Source organism: Zygotorulaspora mrakii, chromosome 1 (assembly GCF_013402915.1).
Source record: "Zygotorulaspora mrakii chromosome 1, complete sequence".
Lineage (NCBI taxonomy): Eukaryota > Fungi > Ascomycota > Saccharomycetes > Saccharomycetales > Saccharomycetaceae > Zygotorulaspora > Zygotorulaspora mrakii.
Window position 1 is genome coordinate 347,162 of NC_050719.1, and position 16,569 is coordinate 363,730.

At 39.9% G+C, this 16,569-nt stretch overlaps 10 protein-coding genes and 1 non-coding gene across 11 annotated transcripts; 5 read left to right on the plus strand and 6 right to left on the minus strand.

The window, feature by feature from the left end:
- Window positions 1-135: 135 nt before the first annotated feature.
- On the minus strand, window positions 136-558 carry MRPL51 (mitochondrial 54S ribosomal protein mL43; the record flags this gene model as incomplete). The annotated part of the gene is made up of 1 exon (XM_037286064.1): window positions 136-558. The coding sequence occupies one exon, from the start codon at window positions 556-558 to the stop codon at window positions 136-138; it is 423 nt and encodes a 140-aa protein (XP_037141959.1).
- Window positions 559-808: 250 nt separating this feature from the next.
- On the plus strand, window positions 809-1,358 carry TMH18 (Tmh18p; the record flags this gene model as incomplete). The annotated part of the gene is made up of 2 exons (XM_037286065.1): window positions 809-855; window positions 920-1,358. 2 exons carry the CDS (start codon window positions 809-811, stop codon window positions 1,356-1,358), a joined length of 486 nt encoding a protein of 161 aa, XP_037141960.1.
- Window positions 1,359-1,557: 199 nt separating this feature from the next.
- On the minus strand, window positions 1,558-2,121 carry TOM20 (TOM complex receptor protein TOM20; the record flags this gene model as incomplete). Its single annotated transcript, XM_037286066.1, has 1 exon — window positions 1,558-2,121. The coding sequence occupies one exon, from the start codon at window positions 2,119-2,121 to the stop codon at window positions 1,558-1,560; it is 564 nt and encodes a 187-aa protein (XP_037141961.1).
- Window positions 2,122-2,430: 309 nt separating this feature from the next.
- SLX9 (Slx9p) lies at window positions 2,431-3,069 on the plus strand (the record flags this gene model as incomplete). Its single annotated transcript, XM_037286067.1, has 1 exon — window positions 2,431-3,069. One exon carries the CDS (start codon window positions 2,431-2,433, stop codon window positions 3,067-3,069), a length of 639 nt encoding a protein of 212 aa, XP_037141962.1.
- A 30-nt stretch (window positions 3,070-3,099) lies between these two features.
- Window positions 3,100-6,177, minus strand: LEC1 (Lec1p; the record flags this gene model as incomplete). Its single annotated transcript, XM_037286068.1, has 1 exon — window positions 3,100-6,177. One exon carries the CDS (start codon window positions 6,175-6,177, stop codon window positions 3,100-3,102), a length of 3,078 nt encoding a protein of 1,025 aa, XP_037141963.1.
- A 412-nt stretch (window positions 6,178-6,589) lies between these two features.
- HG535_0Atrna2V lies at window positions 6,590-6,663 on the plus strand. Its single transcript has one exon. It is a non-coding gene; the product is annotated as a tRNA-Val (tRNA).
- A 1,858-nt stretch (window positions 6,664-8,521) lies between these two features.
- Window positions 8,522-11,851, plus strand: SYT1 (Arf family guanine nucleotide exchange factor SYT1; the record flags this gene model as incomplete). The annotated part of the gene is made up of 1 exon (XM_037286069.1): window positions 8,522-11,851. One exon carries the CDS (start codon window positions 8,522-8,524, stop codon window positions 11,849-11,851), a length of 3,330 nt encoding a protein of 1,109 aa, XP_037141964.1.
- A 106-nt stretch (window positions 11,852-11,957) lies between these two features.
- On the minus strand, window positions 11,958-12,290 carry RDS3 (U2 snRNP complex subunit RDS3; the record flags this gene model as incomplete). Its single annotated transcript, XM_037286070.1, has 1 exon — window positions 11,958-12,290. The coding sequence occupies one exon, from the start codon at window positions 12,288-12,290 to the stop codon at window positions 11,958-11,960; it is 333 nt and encodes a 110-aa protein (XP_037141965.1).
- Window positions 12,291-12,406: 116 nt separating this feature from the next.
- Window positions 12,407-13,387, plus strand: ASR1 (ubiquitin-protein ligase ASR1; the record flags this gene model as incomplete). The annotated part of the gene is made up of 1 exon (XM_037286071.1): window positions 12,407-13,387. The coding sequence occupies one exon, from the start codon at window positions 12,407-12,409 to the stop codon at window positions 13,385-13,387; it is 981 nt and encodes a 326-aa protein (XP_037141966.1).
- A 2-nt stretch (window positions 13,388-13,389) lies between these two features.
- On the minus strand, window positions 13,390-14,379 carry TWF1 (twinfilin TWF1; the record flags this gene model as incomplete). The annotated part of the gene is made up of 1 exon (XM_037286072.1): window positions 13,390-14,379. The coding sequence occupies one exon, from the start codon at window positions 14,377-14,379 to the stop codon at window positions 13,390-13,392; it is 990 nt and encodes a 329-aa protein (XP_037141967.1).
- Window positions 14,380-14,570: 191 nt separating this feature from the next.
- HG535_0A01780 (uncharacterized protein) lies at window positions 14,571-15,452 on the minus strand (the record flags this gene model as incomplete). Its single annotated transcript, XM_037286073.1, has 1 exon — window positions 14,571-15,452. One exon carries the CDS (start codon window positions 15,450-15,452, stop codon window positions 14,571-14,573), a length of 882 nt encoding a protein of 293 aa, XP_037141968.1.
- Window positions 15,453-16,569: the final 1,117 nt, after the last annotated feature.

Here is a 16,569-nt window from a genome sequence, read left to right on the forward strand (position 1 = left end):
AAGAAAATGCATTTTTTATCCTTTCTTTTCAACACTATATATGTATTTAGATAATAATGATTTAATAGCAAGTCAGATAGACATGTTGGACACATCGTAACTGCAATATTTACAACGGAATTTAACAAATTGAAACTAGACTTTGTACCTCATTTGAGAATGTAGTGGTGACCATATACCTCTTACACTATCGTTCAAGGTTTCGACATTATCATTCTTCGTCCTTCTGCGTAGTACATCACCACTTGAATCCTTAAGTAGCTTCAATTTATTTTCAACATTATCAATATTTAAATTCCTCACGCAAATGACCTTCTCACGCCCATTTGAATACTGAGCCCTCAATAATGGATGCCCAGACTTTCTCAATATTTCGAACTGGATATGGGGAAACTTCTGGCCCAAAAGATCCAGCCTTTTCGACACCAAAAATTTACGCATACCTTGGGAAGAGCCACCCCAATTGCAATACTGCAATGTGATCTTTTTGCATGGAAAAACGAAAGCACCTACACCATTACGTGCGATAGAGTTTTGACTTATAGCTTTCACTACCATTGTCCAACACAACTCTAGAATAACTCAAAGCCAGATACCTGTTAGTAATCGTTTTATTCTTCAATTTTATTTCCATCTCAGCTTTTCCATATTGAAATTTTCATGTACTTTCCGTTCTAATTAAAAAAAGATCGTCTGAAAAGATGAGCTCATGCAAGTAAGTGTCTTGAGGTATGTAAGGGGGACATAAGTAATCTGTTCTAGACAGATCGTTGAAAATCTATTCAGGTCGATTTAAATACTTAGGGCAATGTCACTTTTTAAACCAGCTTCACATTTACTTTTATACTCCTTCGTGTATGTATGACACTGTCAGCTAAAGCAGTTGACGACTGAGCTTTTACTAACGGAGTCCACTTAGATTTGGAGGCACTACGTTTTATTCATACGTTGCCTCTCCTATCGCATTTAAATGGCTTGATAGGGAGAACTTCTCTCTACTGCAAAGCAAGGTATTCCCGCTTTTCTTTCAGATGCAAGCTGCATCCCCTATCATTTTAGGTCTAACTGCACCGATAACTCTTGCTGGAGGGCCATTGGCCGCTCTAGCCACGGCCTCTGTTGCAGGATTGACAAACTTATGCTGGCTATTACCCAAAACTCGCAAAATCAAGGAAGAAAGAAAGGGACTTCAGTCAAGATTGACTGGTGAGGAGCTGGAATCGTTTGATGGCCCCTTACGCAAGAAATTTGGTAAATTCCACGGCTTGAGCTTGCTATTTAACTTGACAAATGCATGTAGCATGCTCGTTTATGGTGTCTACTTATGTAAGGGCCTATTAAAACATGTACCTAAATGAGAAATCATTTGAGGCACTTTTCAGAATCGAAATAAGGTATATATATAAAAATGTGAAAAAATGGCCATCTAACACTCATAGATGTAACATACATAGTTGAGTGTGTGTATTATATACATGCACGCGGAATATCCTATGTACAGGTAATGCGAACAAAATGTAATAGAGAGGTTTAAGTGCGGAAGAGAGGTGTGTTGCATTATTCAACAATTTCATTGACTTCGGCCATTGCAGCCAGCTCAGCCTCCTGTGCTAGTGCTTTATCCTTTGAACCACTTAGAAATGTTGAAATATTCGCAGGTGGTAGAACTGCAATCATCATAACGATATATTCATAAACGGCCTCCGGAACACTTCTTTGATATATTCCCAACAGATCCGCAGGATTCGGATAGACGCTTAGTGCTTTATAGAATTTGACTGCCGATTCCAGCTCTTTACCAGGGCTCATAGATAAACGCTCACCAAGCTCAACATTTGATGTAAATACTTTTTCTCTGTCAGCGGGATTTATGGAAATCGGATCGCTGGCCAAATCTTTGCTCAAGTGTTGACTAACCAGCTCCAATTTAATTTGCTTTGCCTCATCTTTCTCCTTTTTCTCCTTCTCAGCTTGTTTCTTTAACTTATGCTTCAATTGCTTTCTGAACTCTGGATTGCTTCTTCTTTTGTAATCAAAGTAAACAGCATAACCGGTTAGCGATACCGCCGCGATCACGCTAGTAATGGTTAACGCACGAGCTGTGGAACTTGTGTTGGACATTTTTTTTATATCTTGTACTGTATATTCCACTGTTGGTAGTAGAATTCCGATGGTCCACTCTCAAATTCTGTGACTCTATTACGACCCTTATCACGAATCTTTACAAACTTCTACTTTTTTAAAGTTCAATCAACTTCCCATGCACTTAATTTCCATGAGAATAAAAAATTTTCACATCACGTGTAAAATCTTTAACATAAGATTCTCAACTCATCGAAGTGTCAGAAAGATATATCATCGTGCTCGTTGCGGTATATTGTGATTGTTACTGAAACATCTCAATAATAATAGTAGTTCGATTAGTGCGGTATGGTTGCTAAGAAGAGAAACACGTTAAGAAGCAAGGCTGAGGCTGCAGCGGCCTCAAGAGGGACTGCTGCGCAAGCTCTAGCGGGATCGGGGTTGGAAGGAATTGCAGGAGGTCAAGACGCCGAAGCTACTCAAAATCCACCCCTCAGTACATTCCTGTATCAGCCGAGGGAAACCAAGAAATCTAAGCAACTCAACAAACAGCAGACCTTTTTAAGCAAGGTCAGGGAAAGGTCAACCAACAGTGATCCTGCGCTTGCTGGAGTCTCTAAATCAGCAGTAAGACGTCGAAAGAGACACATGAGGGAAGATCTAAAACCCAAAATGAATGATCTGTTGACGTCTTTGGGCCAAGAGGAAGATTTGAAAGAGCATGTGACTGCTGAACAACAGGACGACGACAGCACGAAGGAGAATAAGCGGAAAGTGACAAAAGTAGTACGTAGAGAAGAGTTGCCAGAGATAGAAAGTGCATTTGTACGTAGAAAAAAGAATGAGCCAAATATTCGAAACCAAAGGGGTGCCAAAGCTTTGACCATAAAGGAAACAACAAGAATGGTTGAGGTTTTAAGTAATAAATCATTTCAAAGTAATACTTTCAGTTCCTTGCGTGATGTAATAAAAATGAGAAATAGGTGAAACACGGGTTTATCAATACAATACCTGCATTTATACAAGAGAGTTGAGGTAATTCTCTAGAGCATCCGCAAATACCAGCTCGCCGAATTTTTCTATTTCGCTTTCGTCAAGTTCCTTATTTAATATACTCTGATACTTCGTTTCCAATTCTTTGTCGTCGCCTTCTTCAAAAAGGTGTCCGTAGTCAGCTGCATCTAGATCCAGGTCGACTATTTCTCCATCTTGTAAACCGAATGCATTCGATTCAGGTGGCATAACAAGAGAATTGAGTTCTTTCCAATTATTTTCAACAACTTTGGCAGCAGTGAGTTTACTATCCTTTTGCTCTTTCATCCGCGAGTCTAACATTTTCTTATATATTTGCCGTGCAGCTTGTTTTTTCTCAATGACATTATCTAGCTGATCGATTAAGAGTTTTTCGTTGATTTCAGCTTCTTTAAATAGCTTGTTGAAGTCGATTCTTAGATCACCTGTTCCATATTTACTATTCTGTAAGAACTTAATAATTTTCACAAACCATGTAATGAAACCTTCAAATATACCTTCGGTGTCATTTTGATAAACATCATGAATAAATAGTAGGAATGAGTCCTGATGTTTTGTTACTAAATCATTAATACTTTCCACAACGTTGAATTTTAGAGATGTGCCTAACCTTCCGTCAAATACATTTGATACTAGCTTTATAAGGTCATTCATAAATCTTTCAAAATTTTTCAAAGCGATATCAACACGAGCCACTTTAAAAATCTTGACCATAGGCTCATATAATAGGGTAAGCATTGATTTCAGCAGTTGAGATAACTCAGGATCCTGCCACAGTCTCCGCATTAGTTTCTTATCCCTCTCCCTGATATAAAGTTGTAAAAGCTCCTTCACGTTAGAAAAATATCTGTCACCCATTTGATCCTCTATAAAAGGTAGATCACTTGAAGAGCTCTGCTTTGCTTTCCATGTAGAATATGACTCGATTACTTCTCCAACAGCCTCATGAGACAAGTTCCCTAACTCGCCGTTTTTGATTAGAAGAACCAGCGAGAATGGTACGGTAGTCTCAGCAGATTCTTTATGTACAGCCTCCATACTGATTATTTCATCATTTTCGTTTTTGAAGACACAGTCCTTTAGACATTTAATGACTTCAGACGACAACGAAGTCTCTTGCTGCATTTTTTGCTCCAACGCTTGTATTACTTTCTCTTGAGATTTTAAGTCATCAGAAAGCACAGTGGAAAACATGGTTTGTAAAAGAGACTGACTGCCAAACGGTTGTGCCATAAATAAATCCATCATTGCTTTCATTATACCTATTGGATTCGTAAACCTCATTATTTGTCCCATTACGGAATACGGCACCAATCTGTTTAGTCTTTTAATCTGCGTGAAAAACTCGTATCCGCTATCGTTTCCAAGAAATACTTGGTAAATTGTCGAAGACACATAAATCTTGCACCACTCAACAAAACTGAATAATAAGGGAGACAAATCCACCACTTTTGTTTTTTCCTTAAGTTCCTGAATAAAACTCAATAAATATTTCTCATCTTTTAAAACTGATGTCTTGAGTGCTTTCATCGATTCTCTCAATTGTAATGTCTTTTCTAGCGCTAATTTTTGAAATTGGACTTGATTCTCAAGATTTGTTATATCTACGGCTTTTCTACGTTCGATGTCTTCTTTCAATCCCTTACTGAAAGAAGATTGGCTGATTGTATCCCCTCCAAAGAAATCAGCAAGACTCGAGCTTGAACTGATCTCCTTGTCACCACATAAAGTTCTTAAATATTGCCTCAGTGATGTTCTCATTTTTTCAGATAGGAGACCATTACTTCTTGATTCCTGAGCATCATGAAATTCTTCGAAACTTTCATCATCTAGTTCATCACTTGTTTCTTTTTCTCGCTTCACAACACTACTTTCATAAGAAACACTATCATTAGAATTCGAATCTTGTTTGCTGTCCGAGCTAGCTATAGAGGCACCCGGTGAATCATTCTGGAACACGGAGATTATTTTCTCTTTTGGTGTGGCTAGAGACTGACTGTAGTCGAAAGAAATTGGCTGAGAGACAATTTCCGCACTCTTTTTGGTGTGACGAGGCAATCGAGCATTTTGCTTTCCTGGAAACTCATTTTTTAAAGAGCGTTTGAGCTGCTTGAAATCATCGTAGCTTTTTGCAGTGTAAAATGTCTTATCTGGATTGTTAACATTTATCAACTTCAAAATATAATAGTGTAGATATTTCGAATCTTTACTTGTATTATGACTATCAGTTATGCCTAATTTGGAAAAGAGAGCTGCAGGGGACGCGGGCTTGCTGAAGGCATTTTTGACCCATTTAGAACTAAACGCTGCAGGTTTAGGTTCAGAAGGAAGCCTTTTTCTTCCAAAAAGAGAAGAATCGTCAACGACAGCGACTATATTTATATCCCAGCCATTGATGAAAACTGGCTCATTTGTATAGAGATATTGCAGGCTTTCTCTTGTTGGAATAGCAAATTCCTCGACTCCAGCGGTCTTTTTTTTCTCGTCCTGCTTTAAAATGAATGCATCTTGATTATAGTATTTCACCTCCTGAGAAACACCTACCCCTGAATTGAAAAGTAATAATACGGTTTTACCCAACTTTTTTGAGATTCTTCGCCTTTTCGTTGCCTCTTCTCGATCATAGCTGTTACTGAAGCCAAGAGACATAAAATGTTCGAAGAACACTTGCACTTTGTACTTCCAAAACTCTTCGTTCTTTGCAATATCCTTTGAAAACATAGGGAATGGCATTATTATCTCTCTCAATACATAACTCAACATTGGGAAATCTGTTCCTTCATCTTGGTTTTTTCGTGAGGTCAAGTTGCCTGTTTTCCCAAGTGTATCATTTTCAGTTGATTTTCTTGATATAGTTTCTGCTGGGGAAGCCATTACGGACATCAACCCCCCTTTCCTTGGTGTCTTGGGCGTACCTAGCTTTGGATCTTCGGCGGAAAATGGATACCCGAATCTTCTCAAAGCAAACTGGTCATTGAGAGCGGATAGCTCTTTATCCAACTGGAATTTCAGCAGCTCTCTCTTCAGATAGTGCTCCTCTGTCGGAGTCAATTCTTCGACCATCCCGATGTCAATTCAGTGCTTTCGTCTTTCAGGACTCAAATCAATGCAAAACTGGCAAAATGATGCGGCAATACACTACACGGTAAAACTATATCTTAGATATATTCTCCTATCTCCAATTCCGCTATGCTCGTCCCTCTATCGAGCAATTTTTGTGGTTCAAGCCCAATTTGAAGCGATGGTAAATTCACACCCTTGCTTTTTCAAACCTGCGAAGATATCGTGTAATATGGTGGGTGAATAAATAAGCATGTGCTTTAAACAATGCAATATTTTCTGCTGTTCCGGTATCATGCAAGAAAATCATTTAATAAATAACATCCACATTGTCTTGAAAACATATCAACATGTCACACGACAGGTTCCTACATGTATAATAAATTAACGTTCAGATCAGTTCATCCAATTAAGTGGTTTCGTGGTCTAGTCGGTTATGGCATCTGCTTAACACGCAGAACGTCCCCAGTTCGATCCTGGGCGAAATCATTATTTTTGACATGAATATGTCACACTTTTTATTGGCGAAGTGGATTGCGTTAAATACAGAGTGCTTCATCGAGAGATGGGCTTTACTTGGAGTCGTCGACGATAGTTTGCCTAGATATTGAAAATAACTTTATGATATACGGGTATTGATACATATAAATCATTGCTGCCTGCGTCATAGAAAGAAGTAAAACCTGAACGAATTAAGATTTAATATCAGGAAAAATTGTCAGTAGTTATACCGAACAATTTGCAACTATTGACCGTGAGAGAACACCTCGAGTAAAGAATTTTCACTATCATTAGCTAATTTCATACTCATAGTGCATGCTGTCAGAAGAGCATTCTTTTTGCAATCTTATATGAAAGAGAGCACAGTTTTATTTCCTATCCATGACACTCCCTCGCCAGGTTCCTGTGCCGCAAAAGCCTCGCAATAGATTTCCAGACCACAAATTTCTAAAGTCGATTGATGCTCTGTCAGAGGTTCATGTGACCTCTTTTCTTTTGCCCTGTCACTGCGAAGGTCCCATGTCTGACTTGCTCAGGTTGTGTCGTTCGGTATCTCTTGCTTTTTCTTTGATATAAGTCTATTTGAAGAAAGCTCGTTCTCTTCACCTGAGTTTTTACCGCTTGTGTCCTTGTAAGATGATTAACACACTATGTAGAAGCCTGTGCACTAATTGGTGGAATCCAACTTAAACGGTAAGAGCGGCAGTTCTTGTAAGTGAAGAGCAACTGGAGTGAGTGACTGCCTACTCTCAATACTTGATAAAAAGGGAAGTGGATCAGATGAGGTCTAATTTGTCTAACATCTGATAGTTTGGAGGGTAGTTTAATTCTCTTATTTTGAGCACAGTCAGCAGCATAAAAGATCCCAAGCCATTGCGAGGACGAGAGACTCTTTCGATTTTTTTTAAGATAGGCGTGCTATCGAAGGCAAAGCATAACTCGGTGTGATGCTGTTACGTTTGCAGAAGCTAACCCAAAAGCACGCTTGAACATGAAGCATTAGAATCCTTTGAAAGGAAATGAAAGTTATGTTATAAGGCACTCGATATTAAGCAATCTTATGAAAAAACTAGGAAATTTCAGTTTGAAGTCTTCACTTTCCTCCTGTTTTCACATTCCCATCAATTACCTTGAATATACTTACTCTCAAACCAGTTTTTTTCATGCTTGAGAAATAATCCGATTGTTTGGTCAATGCTCATAAATTATCGCACATACCCAAATAATCGATAGCGTATCTTCTGCTGTTCTTAAGGATACTTTGATCTTACTGCCGAGTAATTGATATTCATAATTCTATCATACAATAAAGATATGCAAATTTGCTTAAGAGATTGAAGCGGCTAGCGATTTATGCTATCCTAATCTCTGTTGTCGCAATCTTGTGTGAAGGTTTCAGTGCTATTACATTGTCCTCGCAGTCGCCCTTTCCATCATAAGTATTTTCAACTCTTCAAAAATGAGCTCAAGATAGGCGGGGCTATGAAAAAAGCAGTCTTAAAATTTCACCGATATGTCGAACAATTAAAGGGATTGCTACAAATTCAAAAACATATCTCAGTCTAACATTGCAATTGAGTTGCCTAATAAGAATCGCAGACTTATCTTCTTTGACCTAAAAGAGGACAGAACTGTAGTTGCATCCCATACCTGTTATTTACTCTTAGTGGTAAACGATAGAAAAAGGGTGAACAAGGATCGTACTGAAGGTTGTACCGAGAGTTGAAAAGCGTTACTGTGCAACTGCCCTTCAGAAAACCAACGCATGACTTGGGATAGGTCCTAAGAAGATCGTCGAATATTATATTTCTTATTGAAATTTCGTGACGGCATATAGTCATTTGAAATGAATCAGTCGCTAGCTACACTAATAAGAATCAAGTTATTTCAGGGAAATAGTGGTAGTGCACAAGGTTCAGATACTCCAAATACCGATAAAGAAAAGCAAAGTGATAAAAAACCAAGAAATTGGCTGAAAGCTAAGCGGTCCGGTCATAAAGAGGTTTCGCGTTCGAGTTCAGACTCTGATCTTTTGAATGCTTCAACTAATGGCTCTCAGGATTTGGTAGATGACAACACAGCTGAAGATCCCATCAAATCTTCGCATGAAGATGCGGAAGAACAAGAGCAACGCAAAGAAATACCAGAAGGCAATGGCGTTGAAACCATGGCAAAAGGGAAAGCTTGCTCCGATGCTTGTCTGGAGCAGACAACATCTGACAATTCCGTTAGAAAACAAAATAGTCCTTCTGCACTATCTGCAGACGGTAGCAGAAGCCCAAGGAAACAAGGAAAACTGCGAACCTTTAGGGAAAAAATGAGTATTCCAGATTTACATTTTCGATCAACATCAGCTAACCTTCGTCTAGATCGCCAAAGCTATGAGAGGTCAAAAAAATCAGAGAGCGTGCCACCTAATGGCCAAGTAAAAAGTGCCAGGGTGTACAGCATTCTACCATCTTCGATGAGTCCCAAAAGATTAAGTGCTGAGTACTCCTATAAAAGCCCAGCACAACTTCCCAAATATAGCTTTGAGAATGCATCCAATGACACTAGCATGCTGTCTAGAACATCCTCTAATACCTCCTTACTTTCCTCGACGAGGTTTTCGCCGAGAAAAACAAACATAGTAAATGGCTCTTCTACAAGCTCATCGGTTCGTTTCATTGAACCTGTAGTAAATATGTCAAATGGCAACCTTTCAAATGGAACAAAAACAAAGGGAAAATTTAATAGTGTCAGCAATGGTCATACATACCAGCATTCAAAGACCAATTCTGTAGAGGTTAAAAATGCTACGGGAAAGAGTCTTCTCCTCGGGAGAAGGAGAAGTCGGACTGTAGATGTCTCAGATTACACCAGAACTTCGAGCTCTCAGTGGCAGCAATCCGCATCAACGAATAGTGACTTTATTTCATCGATTACTATACATCTCAAGAAGTCAAGAAGCAATTCATTACTTACAAAGTCGCCTTTGGCAACGCCACTAGATAAAGCAAGTTATCAAAATCCTGACGAAAAAGGAAGTGTGAATTCAGTGCGACTGTCAGAAAGTACTACATCTTCAACTATGCCAGGTGCATCCATGACACAACCGACAATTCCATCTATGTCAAGGAGAAGTAGTTCGTTGGTGAATGCCTTGAACAGTTTTGTCAATTTGAGATCCTCAAGCGCCTCGTCCGTAAAAGGTAGCAGCAGTAAAGCTGTCACACCGAAATTTGATCTTAAATTGGAAGACTTTCCTTCACCCCCAGAGCCCGAGATCGATGAAACGCACGCCAACTTTTTACGGCGCCTGACTCCCTATGGTAAGTTTATTGCAGTTATACTTTGCCAAAAAAGCAATGCCTTCAAGGATGAATGTCTGAGGTTTTACCTTTCAAACTTCTTTGATTTCTCTGGAGAGCCACTAGATATCTCTTTGAGAAAGATTTTGATGTTTCTAGAACTTCCTCAAGAAACCCAACAAATAGATAAATTGCTCACAGAATTTGCGCATTGCTATTATCAGACGCACTTAAAAGATGAGGAATACTGCCCTTGGAAAGATGAAAATCAGGTGTACTTTATTGTTTTTTCGCTACTAATGTTACACACTGATTATTTCAACCTAAATAATCGGTCTAAGATGACCAAAAATGAATTTATCCAGCTTGTTCACGAGGATCAACTATCTGGAGGTTGTGACATACCAAAAGATATATTGTTGTATTATTATGACAACATCATCTCAAAGGAATCTCCAAAATTTGATTTTTCCTGTTACCAGGAGTTATTGTCTTCAGAAGAAGCCGATGAACAAAATAGTCTCACAACGGAGAAATCATCAGCAGATTTTTATTCTCCAGTGGCTATTATCAAAGCAACAAGTTCAAATGTATGCCATGATTGTACCCCTTCATCTTTTGCTATTACTGGACGAACGTCCTCTAATTCCTTCTCCTCCTACTTTCCACAAATTCCTGCGTCAACTTCTAGCAGCAATACTTCCTTGGTTCAAGATGATATTGACATCTATGCTCAAATATTGGACGATTCCTTAAAAGGCTTGAATATGTCGTCAGAAGTCGAGCGTCTCTGGAATGGCGTCTCTCTTACTAATAGATTGATTGCTGATGACAATAAATATGAGAAATATTTCACCATTCTCAATGAAACAAAAGGAGGTTATCTGAAAATTCATAAAAATCAAATTGGAAAAATTGCACTTTCAAATTTCGAGACGCTGAATAAAACTGATAATGATTATGCGCTACTGAAGATTGTTCATATGGGGGAGATTCAAAAATTAACAGTGAATAAGAAATTCTCTATAGTTGGATCAGTAAACAAGATATTATGGAAAAAAGAATATGCAATATTAACTCCATGCTGCCTTCTGCTGTTTGAGAATGCTGACTGGGTGGATCCTTCTCTAGTGAGAGATGAGAATTCAGGGACATCCAACTATATCATTGATTATAAAGCGAATGGCTCCATTCTATTCACTCCCCCATTAGCATGTAACGGACTCCTTGCTATTAGTAAGATAAGTGAAGCGGCCAAAGCAAACACAGAGAAACTTGATATTGATGTTGATCCTTGTGCAAATTTGGACGTCTTACCGCGCGATCAAGAATCAAAGGTCAACAACACTGATGATTATATTTTGCATCTATATGCGTCACAAAAGAAATTTATTTGGAAATGTAGCAGCGTATACGAAAGGGATAATTGGATCGACTCGATAAACTTGGTGGCTGCATATGATGGATGTTATTACAACCCCAAAAGTCTCGAGAATGTTATCATATCTCACAGAAAGCATGATGCTAAATTGAAACTTGAAAAACTGGCTAATACTAGAGCTGAAAAGAGTGAAAGGCTTTTAGCGTTTCAACATAGCTTACCGCTCTATAAACAAGCAATCCCTATAAGCTACAAGACTAAAAATGACTTGGCTTCTCAAATAAGACAGCTGGCTGTTAAATTAGAGTGGTTGGTTCATGAAATCGAAAGAAGTCAACTGTATTATGAGATAATTCAGCAAGTAGTGTCACAGTTTGGTCCCTTTGTCAATCAAAATCTCAAAGATCAGGGTAAAGAGTCAGAAAGCGATCTCAAATCGATCAAAGGAAGTTTTATTTTCAATGATGAACTCTTGAATGCTTCTCTCAATCAAGATCGGTCCTGATTCTACGCATTATAGTGTTCGACAGCTTTGCGTTTGATAAAATGAAATTTGCAAAAAAAAGTATTTATTTTCTATGTTAAAACTGAATAAATGTATTTAATGAACTTCATCGCTCTTTATTGACAGTGACCTTTTTCTCGAAATGCTTATCCGTCCTATTGCTTCCTACGTTTATTATTCGAGGGCATCCGTCACGATCCTTTTCCAATCGACAACACTCCCAGCAGTAGTATGCTTCCGTCACGCCTGGTAAACCACATATGATGCAGCTAGTGCCAGTCTTACCGAACGAGCATTGATCACAAATTCTTACTTTTCGCTTTGGCCTGACATACGAGTCGCATATCGGGCATTTGCCATCGCACTTTTCACATAACAGACCGATGTGAACACCAGGCTGCTTCATGCACATGACGAGGTCTAACTGGTGACGAGACATTACCAATCGTACTACCTTAAAATCGTACTACCTTAACGTTCACCTACCGGACTCCTCTGTGCAGTATCTCTGCTGCTCATCTGTTTTTTGAGTACAGTCCTTTTCTATATGGAAAAATGACTTCATTGATCAGAAGTGATCGCCCGAAAGAATTGAGGTTATGTCGCAATACGCAGGCCAAAAAAGCAGATCTAGTCGATGGAATGTTGGATGCAACTATGGTGGATGAACTAGCTGTCTGTCCAATATGTTTGGACGAGATCACTGATTCCATTGCGACTCTGAAGCCATGTAACCATCAATTTCACAAGGATTGTATAAGGAAATGGCACACATATGCTGATGATCTGAAATGCCCTATATGTAGAATAGAGTCAAAACACTTGGAAATGGGGTACAAGCTTGGTGGCTACCATAAAAATATTAAAATTAACTTAGAAAAGGGATTCAACATTAAGATCACCATTGAACAGGCTGAGGACCACTCACTTCCCGAACTTATAGAACAATTTGGTTCAATACATTTGAATAATCAATCCAGCTTGATTAGAGATGCAAGGTGTGTTTTTTGCGATATCTGTGGGCAGGAATGCTCAGGAAGGGATGATCAGTATTGCGAGCAATGTGATTCGCACTATCATGAAGAATGTCTCAGATCATTGGCATGTGAGGTCGGCGATAGAGAAAGCTGGCAACAGTGCATCGGGTGTAGAAATTTGGTGATCAAGGGAAATACAAGGACAGATGCACATCCCCATCTCTTTGATCAACGAATAGTGCGAGAGCAGGCTTTGGAGTATCCAGGGAATAGTGCAGCTAGAATGGTCAGTGCCAGTGAAGAAGAATTAAGTAGGCTTCTAAATGTCAAAACAATGATTCAAACACATGTTCGGGGCGTTTTGAATGAATATTATCAATCTGGGGTTGACGGTATAAAGATCAATAAACGACATTTCACTGAAGTGAACAAAACGGTTTCTAGGAGATTATACAGACTTTCTAAATATAGGTATCAGGAAGATCTAATCAACTATGATACTGAAGCCAAGAGACAGGTTCATATAGAATTATGTAGGTTGGGCTATGTTTATATTTAAGGTTATAAGGTTGGTTTTGATCTCCTGCCAGGCCCACTGGGTCTATTGAATTTTGGTTTGCTTTCAGACTTTTCCAGAGCTGTCTGACGCTTTTGCTCTTCCTCACTAGAGCTTGAAATCAATGATACTTCCAATTCAGATGGTTCGCCAATTTCTATAATTTTTGCAAAAGCTAATTTCTCTTCATTCGTTAAGTAGTTGACAAAGCCCGCTCTATTTGACGCATACACCATTCTATCCTTGACTTTGCTTCCAGAAGGGCAACTGTAAATGAAATAGTGCAGGGAACCATTTTTGAATATTGTATAACTTGGATTTTCCGCAGTAATTCTCAGCGCATACGGTGAGTCAACGTTCTCTTTAGATGCAATGTGAATCTGCTCGTTGGAAAGGTCAATTGTGAAGGACACAGCATTATATTTATTCAATATACTCGAAATAGAGAATCCTTTTGAGTCTACCTCAAACGAAAGTTGGCTTGGAGCTCCGTTGGTTTGAGAAACAAGCTTTTTACCATTTGGGAAATGCTGTGCCAGTTTCATCTTTTGCTGTTGTTGAGCTATCTGTATATTGACCTTCTCCGACTCGGTAAGCACAGCATTTTGACTTGGTCTACTATCATCTAAGATATCACGGACCTCTTGTGCTTCCGTAAAAAGTAGTTGTTTACCAATTGAGTTGGAACCGACTTGTCTTATCAAGGTATTTTTGGTGGATGCATACAGCATTTTCGCTCTCACAGGGGAGCCATCAGGAACATAAGATGCGAAAACATAAAGATTATCTGATGGATTTTTCACAAAGATATAGAGTGGATCAGAATTCAAATTTTTTTGCAATTGTTCCACTGAGTTAAATGATCCATCTCTTTCTACCACGGTCGAATCGGCGGAGATCTTAGCCGTAAAGATAGCTAATCCACTAGAGTCTTCCGAATCATTTAATGTGTCCAGCAGCTCTTTGGTGGCCAATATACCAGATTGAGAGGACATTTTTGTGCAACTTTCTCTTTTTATTCTAGTTCTCACAGGTCAGCAACCCCTATGTGTTGTCTGCCTTAATTTTCGAAATAAGCTGGAAAACAAAATTATAAAAACATCGATTGATTAAAAATGTAATAAATAAATACATACAAAAGAAGTGAAAAAGCAAAAAGAACAAAATAAGATATTTTACATGATTTTCATAACATGAATTCCCTGATCCCAACACCAGTGTTAACCATTTCCCAGACACCACTTTTCCGTCTCAGAGCACGCTTGAGTAGCTTTTTATCCCTGTTTTTTTTAAGTTTTTTTATTGACTTCTTGGTAACGGCGTTTCCCCCATGATTGTTTTTAATATCCTCCTCCGTTTTCAGCCTGAAGTTCCCCTTACCATCTCTGTAGCAGAGCAATTTGATCTTGAAGTCCTGGTTCCAATTTGTAGAGTCGGGCCCCGTCGCAGTCGAGATATCAAGATCCTCTGTGATATATTCCTCGAACGACGTATCGGCGCAAGTGGCCTCTCCCTGAGATTCTGGCTGTGTGCCCGCCTGCGCATCCGCCTGTGCCCTCTGCACGTCCCCCAACGCCGTTTCCGGCGTGTAGCAGATAGATTCCTCCTGAGTCAGCGCCACCTCTTTCCAGAAGTCCTCGTTGATTCCCAGCAGCTCACTTGACGGCATGCTGCAGCTACTGCCGCTCCGGTTGTGTTGTTCTACGGCCCCAGTCTTGGCCTGAACGCTGCCGTGATGAAATCTCTTGGGATACTGCGCGCCGAAATAGAAGGGAGACAAGTAGCCCTTGTCGTACTCGTCCTCCTCGTCGCTCTCGCCGTTATTCAACGGCGAGAACAGCATGTCAGGATCCGTCGTGGCGTCTCCACCTCTGCTAAAATCACTCTGTTCTTCACCTCCGCAAATCCCCGCAGCGCCCACCGTGCCATTCTCGGTCTTCGACCATGGCAGGATCTCCTCTTGTGAGTAAGTACTGTTTGAAAGCTGGAACGATCTGCCATTTTCGCTAGAACATTCTGCGGTGGCAGATGCTGCTGCCGCTTTCAATGATCCCTTCTTCACAGCCATCTATACCACTTTCGTGCACTCAAACCAGGTATTTGGCGTGTCTATCTAGAAATACCCTTCAGATACAACAAAGTACCCTGCAAAGGGTTACATGCTTATATAGGCTGCTGTGGACTAGTAGATACTGAGATTCTTTTTTTTTTCACTATAGTTGACTGACACGAGAAAAGAAATTTCAAGCTGCAGGTCGATGAGCCAGAACGGCTTCTGATTGGTCCACAGCCCAATTAGGAAACTTCGAAAAGGAACTTTCCGTTTTGGGCGTGAAAAAAGAAGAGAGCCTCTTTTTTTTCTTTTTTGCCTCTTCGTTCTGGGAGGATCGCTGAAAAATTTTTGAAAAATTTTGAAAACTGAAGGTATAAAAGAGAGACTGCTAGTAGACGTATACCAGTGATAGCTCCCTTGTAATTAATTATGAGATTCTTCAGTCTCTAGTCTATCTGCATACCTGCACATTGGGTGTAGAGCGATGCCTACGACATTCGCATTTTTTTTGTTCAGTCTGCGCAACCAGACGGTTGTGCTGAGAAAGAGTTCCTGTATCTGCGAGCGCCACAAGTGTGCGACACGTTGCCTGTGATTAAACATCTTCCAAATACCAATTGTTCCGACTGAATAGTGTATTCTACGTGTCGACAACCTATTTAATCGTTAAGTTTCAGCCTTGTATGAGTGGCATCTATCGCACAGTGCTTGTTGCTCAGGTAGCAGAATATCAGTACTCTTTTCCAGCCGCGCAAGAGCGCCCAGACGAACGGATGGCGAAGTCGAAGTCGAAGTCGATTCTGGGGATCCAGCACCAAATGATGATTCTTTTGTCGACCGGGCGGACATATTAGTATCGGGAACGCGGGAGTCATGGCAACACGTTCGGCTTTTTGTGTACAAATTTTTAAAAGGCCGGATAGTCATGGCGCTATTACTGCGAACCCGAGAAGGGATGATTGGTCACTAGACAGCTGAGCTGGATTCTTTGAAGGAACTAAAAGCTACCTGTGCGGCCATCAGGAGATGGCGGAGCGTACTTGATTATATAGTTGCCTCTGTGGTCCTGCGGGAGCGGGAGACGGAAGGCGAATGGGGCCTGGGGCATTCAAAGAATATCTGTGATGAGTTC